Below are 17,752 nucleotides of genomic sequence, written 5' to 3'. Positions count from 1 at the left end.
CTAACTTGTTATTAATATGAAGATATCCTTTTAGTTTTCATTGCTTAATCAGTGTGTGTGTGCGTGTGCACACACACACGTGCATGTTCATGTATGTGTGTGCGCATATGCCGGCACATGTGTACCACAGCATGAGCACGGAGGTCATAGAACAACCTTGGGGTTCTTCCTTGTCTGTGCACCTCACTTGAGGCAGGTTTCTTACTGTATCGCTTTCTCTGCTGTGTTTGCCATGAACTTCTGGGAAATTCTCCTCTCTCTCCTTCCCATGTTGCCGCCAGGATGCTGGAATTACAGAAGCCTATGCAGATTCTGTTTTGTTTTGTTTTGTTTTGTTTTAATTTTTTGGGGGGGTTTATTTTTATTTACTTATTTGAGAGCGACAGACAGAGAAAGAGGCAGAGAGAGAGAGAGAGAGAGAGAATGGGCACGCCAGGGCCTCCAGCCACTGCAGACAAATTCCAGATGTGTGTGCCCCCTTGTGCATCTGGCTAATGTGGGACCTGGGGAATGGAGCCTCGAACCGGGGTCCTGGCTTCACAGGCAAGCGCTTAACCACTAAGCCATCTCTCCAGCCCAGATTCTGGTTTTTACATAGGGCCTGGGGATCAAATTTGGTACGCCAGCTTGAGCCTCAAGCACTTTATCCATTAGACATCTCCCCAATTCCTCCCCATATCTTTTACTTTTATTTATATGTTTTTTTTAATATTTATTTTTGAGTAAAAGGAGATTTATTGAGAAAAAGGTAGAAAAGCTCCCAAAGTATCAAAGCAAGCATTCTTCTTCTTTTTTTATTTTATTTTATTTTTAGGATTTCAGGCAGCATCCAAATAAAAGCAAGGAAGAGAAAAAGATGAGAAGTTAACTTTCTGAGTTAGAATTTGGACAAACAGGCAGGATCAGCAGTGAGGGTCGGTGAGCAACTGCCCCAAATTTTTTTTTAAATAAATTTTATTTATTTATTTGCAAGCAGTGAGAGAGAAAGAGAGAGAGATGGACAGAGAGAGAATGGGCTCACCAAGGCCTCTAGCCACTGCAAACGATCTCCAGATTCATGTGCCCCTTGTGTATCTGGCTTATGTGGGTTCTTGGGGAATTGAACCTGGGTTCTTTGGCTTTGCAGGCAAATGCTTTAACCACTGAGCCATTTCTCCAGGTCCCAAATTTCACTCTTAAAATCCACATGGGTATGAACATTAAGAGAAGTGCTTACTGGGCAGTTTGATGAGCATAGTATATATATATTTAGTCAGACAGCAGCAGATGTTCCACCCGTAGGGCTCATGTCTACCCCTCTTGTAGGTTTTCAGTATCAGGGATGTATTCTCTCCTATGGAGCAGGTCTCCAGTCAAATTAGAGGGTAGTTGGTTCCCCCATAACAGACATGTCACTATTGCACCTGTTGGCTCTTTTGGCCTAGCTGGCCAAATATAAGGCTTGCAGTGTCCACTGTGGAGTATCTTCACTGGTGATTTCTTTCTCTCTGCATAGAGCAGGGCTTTTTCCAGCTTTCTGTCAGCTGGTCTACATGGAGGGGGTTTTCTCTCACTTTTTTGTTAGAGAACTTTCTCTTTAAAGATGGCGGTAACCTTGGAATGACTCAGAAGGCACCATGGTGCTGAGAAGTGGCAGAGGAATGCTCAGCAGTGCAGTATCTCTATCACACCTTCCAAGGCTCAGGGCCCATTGCGGAAGAGTTGACGGAAAGAACATAAGAGCCAAGGGAGGGGTAGGACTCCTTACAACGCGCTGCTCCAGACACAAAATGGCCTGGATATCCATGATCTCACAGTGCCTGACACTACCTACACAAGACCATCATGATAGGAGGAAAAGATCATGACATCAAAATAAAAGAGAGACTGATTGAGAGGAGGAGGGGATATGATGGAGAGTGAAGTTTCAGTGGGGAAAGTTGGGGGGAGGGAGGGTATTAGGGTATTAGCATGGGATATTGTTTACAATCATGGAAGTTGTTAATCATAAAAAATTTAAAAAAAGTTTACAGCAAAAAAAAAAAAAAAAAAAAAAAACAGTCCACCTGTGTGTGTGGTGGCTCATCATCCTTGACTCTGAGTACTCTGGATGCTTAGGTTGGAAGGTCATTCTGAGTTGAAGGCCACCTTGAGGTGCAGAGGGAGTTCCAGGTCAGCCTGGGCTAGAGTGAGACCCTTCCTCATTAAAGGAAAATCTGTTGTTCTCTACTGGGACAATAGAAAAAATGTCCTGAAGGCAAGGCCCAATCTACTGAAGATTCAAAATAGGAAGCATGCAGAGTCTTTGGGAAGGAAAAGGCCTGCAGCAGGGTGTGGTGGTGCATGTCTTCAATCCCAGCACTCGGGGAAGCAGAGGTAGGAGGATTGCCTGAGTTAAGAGACGACAGAGTGAATTCCAGGTCCGCCTGGGCTAGAGTGAGACCCTACCTCGAAAAGCCAAATTAAAAAAACAAACAAACAGAAGGAAAAGGCCTGAAGGAAGAATGTTGAAGAAGGCCTCTCCTGCTCCCGAGGTCAGCATACAGAGTTTGCTATGACTGGGTAACAGGGCACCATTTCACAAGCAAGTGCCTTAATTGCTAAGCCATCTGTCCAGCCCAAACATAAAGATTTTTTAAATACTTTTTTATATTTTATATTTTGGCCTGTGCTCTGTCAATTTTGAATGTAATGTGAAGGGCACTTAAGAGTGTCCTTTTCTCCTTCACTGTCCCGGTCCGCCTGTCCAGTTACCCAGCACCGTTTGTTGAAAACACCATTCTCTCCTCACTGTGCTGTCCTGGTTCTTTTGTCATCAATGTAGTGACTACATTTGTTTCTAGACCCTCAGTTCTGTCTGTTTCTTGACCTTTAAGCTAATGTCATATTTTCTTAATTATTTTGGTTTCTACTCCTTCTACTTTTGTTGTTCTTCCATGTCTCTACAACTCTTCCTGGTCCTGTTGTTTCTACATGAGCTCCATGCTCAGTGTTTTGTGCCTTGCACATCTGATGTGAACTTAATTTTTAAGCATTTTAGGTTTTGGTTATTTTTTAATATTCCTTCAGTCTCTGAACACTTGCTTTCTGGCACAAAAAGGTGTGCCAGAATCACCTTGTCTCAAACTTCAGAATCAGTGTTTTTTGCAGAATCCTGGAAAATGTTTAGAGATCTGTCAACAATACACATTTCTATTTTCCCCAATACTAAACATTTCTGTGTGCTGAGAACATGTTTTCTATCCTTTTGAAATACTATAGATTCTTACTCTACTTTTAGAAATCCCACTGTTGAAGAGTATATCTCCAAAGAAATAAAAATAAAATTGAAAAGAAAAATTTTACGCTCAGGTTTATTGAAGCACTGTTCAGAATACTCAAAGTATCTACTCAACAGCAAAGGCTTACTGATGGACAAATTGATAAGGAAATGTGATATATGTGCTCCACATTGTCCTATGCCAGTGTGCCTCTTCAGAATAGTTTTATTGCATGTATGTGTGTCTATGAGTATGGGCATGGCAGGGTCTCGCTGCTGCAAACAAATCTGGGTACGTGTGCCATCTTCGTTTCCAGCTTTATGTGGGCTGCTGAGGAATTGAACTTGGGCAAGCAGGCTTTGCAAACAAGCACCTTTAACCACTCAGCCATCTTCCCAATCCCTTTTGTGCCTTTTTCTCAGTAATGCCTCTTACTTCCCAGTTTTCCTTTTTTGGAAAGCCCCAGTAGCTTATTTATACTATACCATTTAAATCATGTAGAAAGTCCTTCTCTTTGTGTTTATAAGTAGTACCCTTCACTGATACATATTATGTAGTAAATACTGTTTTTGTTTTCAGTGTACTCGGGTGATGTGGACACCACCTCTTCGTGAAAGCTTCTCCTATCCGTTCCTTGTACTTCAGATGTTGCTCGTGACTCATATTCTAAGGTACCTTTCACTTTTCCTTAGGTTCGGTCTCCCTCCCCCTTAAATAATTGAAACTAGAATATCTCAACTTCCTTTAATAAAAAGTCAGCATAGTAAGTTAAAATTTTGTTATGTTGGATTAGCGAAGATATTTTAAAAGCATAACTTAAAACTCCTTAGTACCAAAGACGTTTCTTCTGCCTGCCTTCTAGTCTTCTTCCTGTTTTCAGTGCTCTCCAGTGACTGCTCCAGGACAGCAAGTACACTTTCACTTCTGCATCTCCACTTTCCCATGTCCTCTCCCGCCCCCGCCCGCACCCTGTGGCTACCCCAAAAGGAAGAGGCTGGACTTCATTCTCAGAGATTGAGTCTGCTCAGAGTGACTATAAGTAGAAACATAACACGTCTAATCTGTCACATGTTTGTTTGGCACCCATGAGATTCACATGGCAGCCAAACAATGGAACGGTCCCAATAGAAGATATACTGTAGAATTCCTGTTAGATATCCAGGAATGGGGCTTTTCCGTGTTCATCGTGGCTACCTACCTGCTGCAAGTGCCGATGAGTAGGAATAAGTAGTTCCCCTTTCTTGACACACACTGACTGCAGACATGCATTGCCTTGTACAGAAAGTAACATAAAATAGAGCCCGTGAAAAGCAGAGATCAAAGTGTGATGCAAACCTGAATCTGTCTTCCACTCTGCGCTCCCTTCATTGATCTCTTGAATTTCTAAGAACTGTGTTGAAGTCTGCTATGCTAAATAATTTGAGCAATTCCTCTCTGTAATGATCTTGGTAGTGCAAAGGCCTTTACCTGCCTTCCAGTCTCTTACGTAGCGCCTTCAGGCACATGTGTTTCATAGATCAAGAGCATGGCGCCTTTTGTATGACAAGTGTTTAAAGTCCATGCAAGTCACTGTTCTCCCCTAAGTCCTTTTTAAAGTCCATGCAACTTACTGCTCTTCCCTAAGCCCTCTTTATTAGCCTTGTTGGCCCTGGAGCTCATGGGCCGGGGTTCTCTAGATACTGAGTAGAGAATGTTTTGGTTTCACCCGCAGAGGCTGTTTGCTCACAGGCACATGCTCAATCTTGGACTTTACTTTCCTCCAGTATACACGGTCACCACACCTCCCAGAGTCTCTAGCTCCTGCCTTTCTCCTCCTTCCGCTCACAGCTCTGGTCTGGTGAGCCCACCCTCCTGTTCTTCCACGCCCTGCCTGCTCTGACCACCTCTGCTGCGCGGATGGATGCTGCTGCTCCGTTGCCCAGTGCGCTTCTTTGAGTGCCCTGTGCTGTGCGGGCTTGTGTTCCTTCTTGTGCTGTGAGAACCACTGCCCCGGGCTTAGAGATATATATATCCCCTACCTCTCTGGAGGCCAGAGGTCCCAAACTGCTGGCATGGCTGCACTCCCAAATCCCCGGGGAGAGTCAGGTTCCTCTTCCTGTGCTTCTTCGCTCATGCTCCCTTCCATCATGAAAGCCCACAATTTGATTGAGTCCCCAGGCCAGTTCACCCCAACCTGCTCCTCAGATTCTCGTCCACTTAAGAGCTGTGTGATGACTTTGAGCTTACCTGGATAATCCAGTGTTATCTCCTGCTATGTAGGCCACGTGATCTTAATTCTACCTGCAGCCTTCCCGTGCCTTTGCCACACTGTGTAGCGGGTCCATGGGCCAGGTGTCCAGATGTTCTGCCGCACTGCACTGCACTGCACCACACTGTGACCGCTGCCACTGCTCTTCTGCCTCCAGGCGCTGCTTTCTGTGGGTTCCTCTCTGACGGCTTCTCCACGTGCTCTGTAGCAAGCTCTGCCCGTTTCCTCAGCCTTCTTGAGAAGTCACTGTCACTTGGCACACCTTCCACTCCTCACTGCTGTGTTGTTCCTGAAGTTGAGAAGATTTTCCTTTATTAGAGCCGCCTTCATTCTCTGGTTTTTGTCTTAGTTGACCTCTTCCTCCCCACACTCCTCGACATGCTGCTCTCAGGCCCCTGGTCATGCTGCTGCCCCCTCCCTGCCCCACCTTCCTGGGCCCTTGCAACTGGCAGCTTCCCTGATGGAGTTCATTGGTCAGCATAGCTCCCTTCTTGTCTCATGTGGCTGGTGTGCCTAGAGCCAAGAAACATAGGCCAGGAGTACAAGGAAACTGATCACCCCCTAGAGGCTCGAGGGAGTGCAGCCCTGCTAAGACATGGGACAAGCTTCTACCTTCTTTTCAGGCAGGACGACCTCATCTCGCTGTCAATGATGCCTTCTGAGTTGGCCTTTTTTTTTTTTTTTTTGGTCATACAGATGGGTCTTGGGTATGCCTAGTACTTACTGCCATCTGGAAAAATCTAATTCTCTAGCACAGAGTGAGAGCAACATGGATCAAAAGGGATAAACTTGGACATTTAGAAGATTTTTTGATGGACAAAACCCTTTAGCCAAGGAACAGATGAAGCTTCCCTCTAGGGTCTATGACCTTCCAAGCCCTTAGACTTCCGAGTTGTTTTTTATTACCAAGCTTGAGTTCTGTCCCACTGAGTGGGCCTCATACCCAGTCAGAGAGCAGTTGATTATTCCCTTAACTCAGGTGCCTATTGTAGACAGTTCCACGATGCTGAGATGAGCATCCAACCAAGCACAGTTTTATGGGGGGAAGGCATTTATTTCAAGCACACGGATTCAGGGGAAGTTCAGTCAATAGCAGAAGAAGCTGGTTCCCCTTCATAAATAGAGTGGAAAGACAAACCACCATCAATAAGGACCCCACCAGAGCGCAGATCTCTCTGCACACCTTTGGGCTGGAATTCAGGTCTGCTCCCGGTGACACCCTCCCCCACCCCTAGCAGCAGGCTGACTGCAAGGGGCCAAAGCTGCAAGCTCAATTTTAATAAAGCACCTCAGTCTTCAGGGCCACACACTTAACCCACCACAGTGCCCGTGTTGCACAGGTGGGTCCATCTTGCCAGGCTGCTTGATTTCGTGGCTTGGTGATGTTGTTGGTGATGTTGGTGACCTGTTCCCCTCAGCTCACACAGGGCTTCCTGGCGTCATGAGAGCTAGCCAGCAGATACTGCTTCTGTCTCAGCCCCGGCATGATCTCTTGTGATAATTTTGGTTGGTGGGTCTAGTAACTTTGCCTTACAGCATGGTCTTTCAGAATTTTGAATACTCTTACTTCAAGCCCTTCTGGCTTCTAGAGTTTCCATTGAAAGTTAGTTGTAATTGTGATGGGGTTACCTTTAGTTTTCTATATTAGGTGTCTTTACTATAATGTGCAGAGGTAAAATTCCTGTCTGGTGTTCTGCATGCCTCTCATGCCTGAGTAGCCCTCTCTTTTGTAGTATTCTGAAATTTTTCTGTGATCGTTTTATTGAGGATGTTCTCTATCATTTGACCTGTAGTTCTTCCCCTTCTTTTGTTCCCATGATTCCATGCTTGGTCTTTTTAATGTGTCCCACCTTCCCCTCACGTTCTGTTCTTATGGTGTTTTTGAACTTTTCATTAATTTTGGCCTCCTGATTCATTTCCTCTCTCTTGTTCCTCATCCCTGATAGTCTTTCTTCCACATGATCGATTCTGTTGGTGATATTTTCTTGAGAGCTTTTTGAATGAGTCATTTTTTTTTCCATGAGCTTTTTTTCAGTATCTTCATCTTTTTATTGAATTCCATTTTCATTTCTTGGTTTGACTTTCTTTTTTAATTTTTAAATTGTTCTATTTATTTATTTGCAAGGAGAAAGAGAAAAGACTGAATGGGTATGCCAGAGATCCTTGTTATTGCGAATGAACACCAGACACAGGTGCCACTTTGTGTATGTGACTGACTGTACATGGGCTCTGGGGAATCGAGCCAGTGCTGTCAGGCTTTGCAAGCAAGTGCCTTTAGTCTCTGAGCCATCGCTGTGGCCCCTGGTTTGATTTCTTATTTTCTCTTTGAATTCAGTCCTGAATTTGATCATGTTTCCTTTGATTTTTTTTTTATGCTATCTATTGAGTTCTTTGTGTTGATTCTCTTTCATTTCATTCTGTAAGTTGTTGTTTGCCTTAATTACATTTGTTTCATATGATTATCACAACTGCATGTTGAAATTCTTTTTCTGGAGTTTCCTCTAAGTAGGTCTCACTGGAAGCCTCTACTGTTAGCTTGCTTTGTGCAGACTTCTTGTTTTCTAGTGTTACTTGTTTTGCACTGAGGTTTGCCCATTTGCAGGTAGTCCTTTTGTTGTGATGAAAACGCAGGTCCAGCAGCTCTTATGCAGCCTATGTTGATTGGCTTGGTCAGTCTTTTTTTTTTTTTTTGTCATTTTTTTAATTGACAACTTCCATGATTATAAATAATATCCCATGGTAATTCCCTCCCTCTCCCACCTTCCCCTTTGAACCTCCATTCTCCATCATATCCCCCCCCCCCCCAATCAGCCTCTCTTAATTTTGATGTCATGATCTTTTCCTCCTATTATGATAGTCTTGTGTAGGTAGTGTCAGGCACAGTAAGGTGATGGATATCCAGGCCATTTTGTGTCTTGAGAAGCACGTTGTAAAGTGTCCTACCCTTCCTTTGGCTCTTACATTCTTTCCGCCACCTCTTCCACAATGGGCCCTGAGCCATGTAAGGTGTAATAGAGATATGTCAGTGCTGAGCACTCCTCTGTCACTTCTTGTCAGCACCATAGTTCCATCCCAAAGTCACTGCTTGTAGGCCAGGGAATGTGAACAGTGCCAAATGTTCCTCATGCCCAATCTGAGTAAGCAGGAGCCAGGGTTCTATCCACAGAATTGAATTGGTGTTGAATAGTGCTCATCTAGTTTTTGGGTGACCTACTTAGTCTTTGCTTATTCTTTTTTTTTTTAAATTTATTTATTTGAGAGCGACAGACACAGAGAGAAAGACAGATAGAGGGAGAGAGAGAGAATGGGTGTGCCAGGGCTTCCAGCCTCTGCAAATGAACTCCAGATGCACGTGCCCCCTTGTGCATCTGGCTAACGTGGGACCTGGGGAACCGAGCCTCGAACCGGGGTCCTTAGGCTTCACAGGCAAGCGCTTAACCGCTAAGCCATCTCTCCAGCCCATAGTCTTAGCTTATTCTTGATTTTCTGTGGCAACATTTTGTTTCCATTTCTGTTGTTCTGAGCCACTCCCTTTTGGAATTCTTTTTGTTTCTTTTTGTTCAAATCTCTTCTTAGTTCCATCTGTACTCACCTGCAGGTGAATATTAAATTACTCCAAAATCCTAAATATCCCTTGTTACATGTAAAATGAAAATCAAGCTTAGTTTTCAAAGGCAGTGAAGAAGTGCTTTTAGACAGCAGTTTCCAGATTGTTTGACTATGGTCTGTAAGAAGTAAATTTACACTGTGCCCTTCACATGCATCATGTGTGAGCACATGTACACAACTGACATCCGTTTCACAGAATAGAACATGGGTAGGTTGCAGCCATACACATTCTGTTCCTTCTACCTAGCTCCATTGAGAGTACAGAATTTCATTGGGTTACTTGATTTTTCAATTCATGAAAAGGTCATCTGGAGTTTAAACATGCTAGGGTTGGACTAGAGGGCTGTTCTTTGGAGAAAGAGTAGTTACGAAGCAGAGGAAAGCATTCCAGTGGCGGTACTCATTGCACATGTGAGTGTATTAAAATCAAAATGGCTTTTGAGGCTGTTGGAGCTGCCTGACTTTTCAATGGTATGTTGTATGCACACTCCAGTGTTGTTGGTGGGCATGCTTAGGGAATTTTTGGCTCATAGATTAGAAGTGGTAAATAGCCTTACACTTTGGAAAATCCCCTAAATTGCAAGTTGGTACCAACGTGAAACCTCTAAAGGTGGCTCCAGCTCAGACCCTGCCTTAGCCTCCACTTCTCCCTGTGTGTCAGAGTGTAGAAAAATCAACCTTTACTTCCTTCCTCACAACATCTCCTCAGCCCTGCTGTGTTCCCGCAGTACTTGTCCACATTCTGCTCAGCACTAGAAAATGATACTTCTTGTAAATTCACCAAAATAGAACTTGAAAACTAACCAGTGACTACACTGACCTGGCCCCTTCCTCTCATCGAAGCTTTGTGGCTTTACAGCAATACTGTAAATAACTTTTTCATAGAAAATTATTAAAAGTATTCTTTCTAGCTTATTGGTTTATTTTATGTTTATGTTATAAATGGATCATGCTTGAGAGTCTTAATTCACAGCAGTTTGGAGCTGTGCTGGACAATTTTGTAGTCAAACTTAACGGATATTTATTTTATCTTTTCAAGGGCTACAAAGCTTTACAGAGGAAGCCTGATTGCACTGTGCATGTCCAATGTGTTCTTCATGCTGCCTTGGCAGTTTGCTCAGTTTGTGCTTCTTACTCAGGTGAGGTGATTATATGTTTCAGCTTAGTGTTTTGATTATGTGAACTCATTCGTATAAAATTATTTCCAGGTTGTTATATGAGTCTTAGTTCTAAGAGTTTTCTAGGTAATGGTTTTAAAGAAAATTCAGAGTATGGAACCTTGTAAGTATATTATTCACCTACTGATAGAATGTATTAGTTATGCAAATTATGTTGATAAGAGTGCTTATCTTTGTTATTTAGTATTTGTTAGTCCTGTGCTTAAAAAGGATCTGCTGGTGCTCACTTTTATGTTGGATGTCTTTTATAGATTGTGCCTTAAATTCCTACAAGTAGCATAGACATACCTAGGATAACAGAATAAATACTGAGTGAGTTTTTTTTTATGGCCTACCACTCTGTAATTTGCCTCGCATCTTTCAGTGCATTCTCGCTTCCTCTCACATACGGGTCTGTGTAAAGCATGGCAGCCTGTAAAGGAGGGTGTATTGTGAGTGCATGCTTTTCCTCACAGATATGTATTGTGCGTGCCATGATTTTTTTTAACTTATTGTCAGCTTCCTTTCTTATATAAAATGTACCCTGATCATAACTCCCCCCAACATCACCCTCTTTTGTCCCCTCTTCCCCTCCATTGAATCCTTTCTTTCCCTCTTCTGTTTTGACTATTCATTTATTTGTTTTTGCCCTCATACAATGCAGGTCTTATGTGGGTAGCATCAGCCACTATGAGGTCATGAATGAAACGGCCACTTAATGTCTAGAGGACAGTTCCAAAGCACTCTTCCCCTTCCTTTGGCTCTTGCATTCTTCCCACCTCTTCTACAGTCGTCCCTGGGCCTTGTAAATACAGAGGTCTCAATTCTGAAGACTCCACTGGTTCCTTCTCAGCATTTTGCTGAGCTTTGAGTCTTCCTAATAGTCATTACTGTCTGAAAAGAGAAACTGCTCTAACAAAAAGTGAGAGTGTCATTAATATATAAGGGCAAAAACATAAATATTTAGTGGACACTTTGGTAGACATATATATCCATTTAGCCAGACAGCTGTAGTAGTTTCTATGACCTTTCTAGTAATATAGCTTTAATTAGGTTTTTAGTACCAGGCAAGTATTTCCTTCCTTAAAGTGGGCCTCACATCCAGTCACAGAGCAGCTGGCTTCCCCCTTAATAGTCATGCTACCATTGTACCATTTGGTACATTTTGCCTGGCTGGCCAGTATGTAGCTTCAGGGTTTATTGTTGGTTAAGACTGTTGATGACTTTTCGCCCTCAAAAGCTACAGAGCTCTTTCCAGCACTATGACAACCAGTCACCAAGGCTTCCAGCTAAACTCCAGATTGATTTCCAGAGTCCTACAGTCCAAGCATATGTGTCCTCAACAGTGGGGTCTTATCAACTCACTGGAAGGTTTCCAAGCACTGGCACAGAAACTCATGGCTTAACTTATATTTTTCCCCTGATATCACATAGTCCATTCCACCCCCAGTATTCTGCCCCCCACTTACATATCTACTATACTTACCCCTTAGCCTTCTCCTCTTCCCCCTGCCTCGTGAGGCTTGCCATATTTATATAAAGTAGTTGGCAGTTGCTTTTTTTTATTAACATTTTCCATGATTATAACATGTATCCCATGGTAATTCCCTCCCTCCCCACCCCCACACTTGGCAGTTGCTTTTTAATACTCATTGAGTGACTTTTTTCATTAATGAAGTCAGACCTGGATTTAAATCCTAGCTATATTCACTAGCTTCATGGACCAAAATAAATAAATAAATAAAGTAACATTTCTTTGTTCCCGTCCTACTATTTCTAAAATAGAGAAGATGAAAGAGCCTTCTTTATTGTGTTGTATCAATAGCTAGTATCAGATGAGGTAATTTATATAAGATTCTTAATACGGTACTCAGTACTTAACCAGGTGTCTGTAAGTTTTCTGGGGTTGTTTTGTTTTCTTTTGAGGTATATATTGCCTTGTAGCCAGCCTGGCCTCAGACTGATCCTCCAGCCTCAGCCTCCTGAGTGCTGGGATTATAGGTGTGTTCCACTTGCTGAATTTGAACTTTTCTTTGGCCTTTTAGATTTTTTTTGTCTTCTTTAGTATGATGGTATTATAATTAGTTTCTGGGTTGAATTGTCCCTGAGATTCTCTTGTTCATATTCTACCCTGTAAATGTGCAATTTATGGCTTGGCTCCGAGGGTGCAAACAGACCTTTCACATTGCTGCCAGTGAGTGGAGGTGGCCTGTCTCTGTGGGAACTGTGGGGGAGGGTTCTGTTGGTAATGGTGCACCTTGTTGCTCTGGAGCAATGTTGTTTGCTCCATATGTAAACCAGATGAAGGAAACTTTGTTTTCCTTATTAGAAATAAGATGACATGGAAATTTAAAAAATGTCTTAACAGATGCATGTTTGGTTATTTGCTTACATATTTAGCTGTTGATCAGTCTTCCCGTGCTGTGTGCATAGCAAGACTGGCATGGCGTTTTCCTTGCGCAGCCTTTTTCCTGAAGAGGGTGGGAAGGCATTGCCATCAGTACCTCTCTATATGAGTTGCACTATCATCGTTTGTCATTTAGTCTGTTTAAATCCAGTAATTTTGGAATTTTTGATAAGTAACAATTTTCTTCAAAACAAAAGGAAATTTATAAATATATGTTTATGGTGAAAGTACTATTTCAAATTTGAAACTTGATAAATTGATTGTTACTAGCATGTGAGTATTTATATCAATTAAATTTGTATTGATGATAGATGCTTATAGTGACTATTAAGAAACTAATGTGTATTTACTTAAATATGTATTGCCTAATTACTTTTTACTTCATTGTACCTTCCCTAATTATATATTAGTGGTTGTGTTATAATGACATCTTCATGTGTTTTTATTGGACAGAGTACTTTAGAATTGTCCATGTTGACAGCAGAGTCAACCTGAGATTAAAATGAGTGCTGTTTTGCATAATTCACAAAGTAAATGTTTCACATAGCTTATTTAGAGAGCTGTGTAAGGGAGAAAGAAACCATCTGAGATTTGCTAAATTAGTATATTGACCATATTCAGTAATAAATGGGTGGCTAAAGAAAATCTAAAGCTCTCACTTTTTGTATAAATATAACTCAATTTGAAATGACAGTAAAGGTAATATTTTCTTTATTATTATAACTACTAATATATGATTTTTATTTTTAACATAATTTCTTTGAAATTTCAGATTGCATCATTATTTGCAATATATGTTGTGGGATACATTGATATATACAAATTACGGAAGATCATTTATATACACATGGTAATGTTTTCTGTTTATTTTTCACTTAGTTTGACCATAAAATAATCTGATTAATATTTGACTTGTGCATTGTCGAAACTGTTACAACATACATGACTATAATAAAGACGTGTCAATCAATCACTATAATATAGCATACCTTATTATGTCAATAGCAGAAAATTTTAATTTGGATTATCCAATCCAGCTTACACATTATCAGTGAAATTAAAATAAGTTATCAGTGAATATTACATATTATATATTATCAGTGAAAGACATTCATAAACAAGAAGCATGAAATGATATATTATCTTATAGATGAAGTAGGATATTCATTCATGGGGCATCTACTATCAAAGCACATGGGGCACACTGTTACCGGAATAGTAGGGTGGAGACTCAAATTATATAGCATGTTGGAAGGAAACAAAGATTAAAGGAAAAAGGACAACCAGTAGATAGGGCAGATCATCAATACCAAGGTCTGAGAGGTAATGAATGAGGTGCTCAGCTGTGTAAGCTCCACATCCTGTTAGAAGGAGGAGTGGCACAAAGATTGAAAAGCAGATAGTAGGTATCACAGAGAAGAACATTCTAGGTTGATGAATCAGCTAGAGTCAAGGCTCCATGGCTGGCTGGATGATGTTAATGAATGCTTGTTCTTTAAAAGCATGTGTCTTCTTTTGGTCATTACTTTTTCTTTCTTTTTATTTATTTGTTTGAGGGAGATTGAGCGAGAGAGAAAAAGAAGAAAGTCAGTGAGAGAGAGAAAGAACAAGCTGCAAACGAATTCCAGACACATGCACCACCTTGTGCATCTGGCTTGTATGGATAACTGTAGAATTAAACCTGGGTCCTTAGGCTTTGGACACAAGTGCCTTAACTGCTAAGCCATCTCTCCAGCCCTTGGTCATTGCTTTTTATGTGTAAAATTACTGTGTTCTTTATCTGATGTTAGTTGATACTTAGAAATGCTGATATATTTATTACAGGGAACTTATAAACAGAATTATAAAACGAACACCCATGAGCCTACCCTTTTGAAAAACCTGGGATTTCCGCTTTGAAGGCCTGTGCTCCATCAGAACCTATGCTCATCACCCTTACTCTAGACCATCGTGAACTTGATTTCTTTTATTATCAGATATCCCCAAAATATTTTTGATGAAATATTAACCTAGCTTTTAAGATTCATGTCAATAGTGTTCCTTTATGAAGCATATTTTAACTCAGTTTTCTGAGATCTTTAAGTAACTGGTATTCAGAAATTCCTGTTCTGTATACTGTGTATGAGTAAATATTGAAAGACCTCTAGGGTCTTTACTAATTTCTGAACTCTATAGTTAAAGAGAAAATACAGAATTGGTTTCAAGAAGAATTACTTTTCCATTTTTCGTGTGATAAAATACATATAACAATGTTCAGAACATTCATATTATCTTGCAAACATCACCACTGTCTGTCTCCAGAACATTTCATCTTGCAAAACTGAAACTCTGGATCCATCACAAAATAGCTCCATATTCTCCCATCCCTCCAGTCTCTGGAAGCCGCTGTTTTACTTCATGTCTCTCTGATTTTGATTAAGTATGTGTCATAAGAGTGAAAAGACATGGCATTTTTTATTTTTTTAACTGGCTCAGTTCACTTAGTGTAATGTTCTCAAGTGTGTGTAGGGGGGTGGTCTGTTTTAAATTTTATCTATAGAGAATAGTATTGGCTTCAATGAACATCAGTACCCAGTAGCTTTTAGAAATTTGATTTTTCAAATTGCTGGATTGATCTCTGTGTGGCAGACCCATTTTTAATTTTTTGAGGAACTGTAAACTGTATTCCACAGTGGCAGTACCATTTTTACATTCTAAGTGATAAGATACAAAGATTCTAATGTCCTCATATCATTACCAACATTTATTTTCTGTTTTTCAAAAATTATTATTATAGTTTTCATAGAGTGTATTAATGGAATCTCTGGTGTTTGATGCTTGCTTGGTTTTTTTTTTTTTAATTAACAAACTATTTTAGGCACTGGGAAGATTACTCAGTGATTAAAGGTGTTTGTTTGCAAATTCTGATGACCCAGATTCAATTCCCAAACCACCCACATAAGTGGGACACCAAAAGTGGCCCAAGTACCTGGTGTTCATTTGCAGCAGCAAGAGTCTCTTCCCCCCCCAAAATAAATACATTTTAAATTAATTTTTAAAAACCCATTTTGTACAACAGAAATAGATCTACAGCAAAATTGAGCAGAAGTATAGTTTCCACACACCCTCTGCCCTTGTCATGCATACCATCTGTAACTATTATCCTGTACCAGCGTGGTGCATTTGTTGCAGTCACCTGGAGTCTGGAGTTTACACTGGAGTCTGCTCTTGGCACTGCGTGTTCTGGGGGGCTCTGTAAAATGTTGCCGAGCACCCATCATTATAGCATCATGCTGAACAGTTTTACAACCCTAGAGAAATGCTCTGTCCTCTGCCTGTGCGGTCTCCCTCCTTGTAGTAACCAGTGGTATTTTCATTGTTTCTGCACTTACACCTATTGTAGAATGTCACATATTTAGAATCCTGCAGTGCATAGCCTCATTCAGATCTGCTTCTTGCACTTACTGAAATGCAGTTAAGTTGTCTCTGCATGGTTTTATAGCTCTCTTCTATAAAGCTCTGATAACATTTGCTTTTGTGATATGTCACAGTTATTTATTTAGCTGTCAGGGGATATTTTGGTTAATTCTTTGTTTTGGGTAGCTGTGAATAAAGCTATTGTAAACATTTGCTCCAGGCTTTTATGTAGACATGGGCTTTAAATTCATTCAGATAAATACCAAGGAAGGTGATTGCTTAATTAAATGGTAAGAATATATCTAGTTTTTAGAAACTTTCCAAACTGTATTCTAAAATAGCGGTACCATTTTTGCTTTTGTACCAGCATACCGGAGAGGGGTGGCCGAGAGGGTTCTACCCGTTAGCATTTGTGACATTAGTGTGGACTTTGTTGTGATAGACATGTTGTGGTTATCACATCCTTGCAGCTCTTGGACATTTTCTCATATGCTTACTTGTCATCTGTGTATTTTATTTGTTGGGGTGTTTGCTAAGGTCATTTTTACCTTCTTTTTCCACTTGGTTGTTCATTTTGTTTTTTGGGTTTTTTTAGTAAATTCTCTGTGTAATTTGGATAACAGTGCTTTGTGAGATATATCTTCCACAAATATCTTCCCCTCACTATGATTTTGGGTTCTCTTGACATTGATTTTCTAACAATTGGAATTTTTCATTTTAATTTTGCCTGTAGTTGTTTTCATGGATTGACTTTTGATGTTATAACTAGTCATCACCATGCCTAAGACTTGGGTTTCTTCTTATAATAACTTACAGTTCTGTGGTGTATATTTAGGTCTGTGGTCCATGTTCAGTTAATGTTTGTGAAGGATTAAGATCTATGTCTAGATTGATTTTTATTTTACTTTGGTGTGTGTTATATGGCCGAGCACTTGTTTCAACACTGTCTTTGTTCCATTGCATTATGCAGTTCTTGGGCAAAGGTCGCTTGACTGTATTTACAAGGCCATTTCTGGACTCTGCTCTGTTCTGCTGATCTATTTCTTTTTGTTCTACTATCTGTCCTTTCACTAATGCAGTACTGTCTGGCTTTATAAAACCAAGCCTTGAAATCAAGTAGCATCATTCTTTTTTTACTTCAGTACTCAGTTGACTGTCTTTATATTTCCATATGAACTTTAGAATTAATTTGTCAGTATTTATAAAGTTATTGCTGGGGTGTGACTGAGATTGTGTTGACTCAATAGATCAAGTTGATAGAACTGATATCATGTCAATTGTATTTTCCTATCCATTAATATAGAATATCTTTTAATTTACTTAGTTCTTTTTAAATTATTTATTTACTTACTTATTTGAGAGACAGAATGAACGGGCACACCAGGGCCTTTTACCACTGCAAATGAACTCCAGATACATGTGTCACTTCCTGCATGTAACTTTACGTGGGTGCTGGGGAATAGAACGAGGATGGTAGGCTTTACAAGCAAGCACCTTTAGCCACTGAATAATCTTTCCAACCCATACTTAGTATTTATTTGAGGATTTTCATCAATGTTTTGTAATTTTCCTTATATAGATTTTGTGAGTCTTGTGTTAGCCTTATACATATTTCATCTCAGTGTGCTCAGTGTAGATGACAGTGTGCTATTCATGTCAATACCACCTTATTCATTACCACTTTAAGACAAAGTAA

At 40.6% G+C, this 17,752-nt stretch overlaps 1 protein-coding gene across 2 annotated transcripts in view; it reads left to right on the top strand.

The window, feature by feature from the left end:
- Dpy19l1 (dpy-19 like C-mannosyltransferase 1) overlaps positions 1 to 17,752 on the top strand; it is an 85,086-nt gene that overhangs the window by 35,009 nt on the left and 32,325 nt on the right. For both annotated transcript variants that reach the window (XM_045161854.1, XM_045161852.1), the window contains exons 8-10: positions 3,819 to 3,910; positions 10,136 to 10,235; positions 13,433 to 13,510. In XM_045161854.1, coding sequence (XP_045017789.1) covers positions 3,819 to 3,910; positions 10,136 to 10,235; positions 13,433 to 13,510 — 270 coding nt within the window. The remainder of the gene's footprint in view (positions 1 to 3,818; positions 3,911 to 10,135; positions 10,236 to 13,432; positions 13,511 to 17,752) is intronic.

This window comes from Jaculus jaculus, chromosome 11 (assembly GCF_020740685.1).
Source record: "Jaculus jaculus isolate mJacJac1 chromosome 11, mJacJac1.mat.Y.cur, whole genome shotgun sequence".
In the NCBI taxonomy this organism is placed as follows: domain Eukaryota; kingdom Metazoa; phylum Chordata; class Mammalia; order Rodentia; family Dipodidae; genus Jaculus; species Jaculus jaculus.
This window is presented reverse-complemented; position numbering and strand designations above follow the sequence as displayed.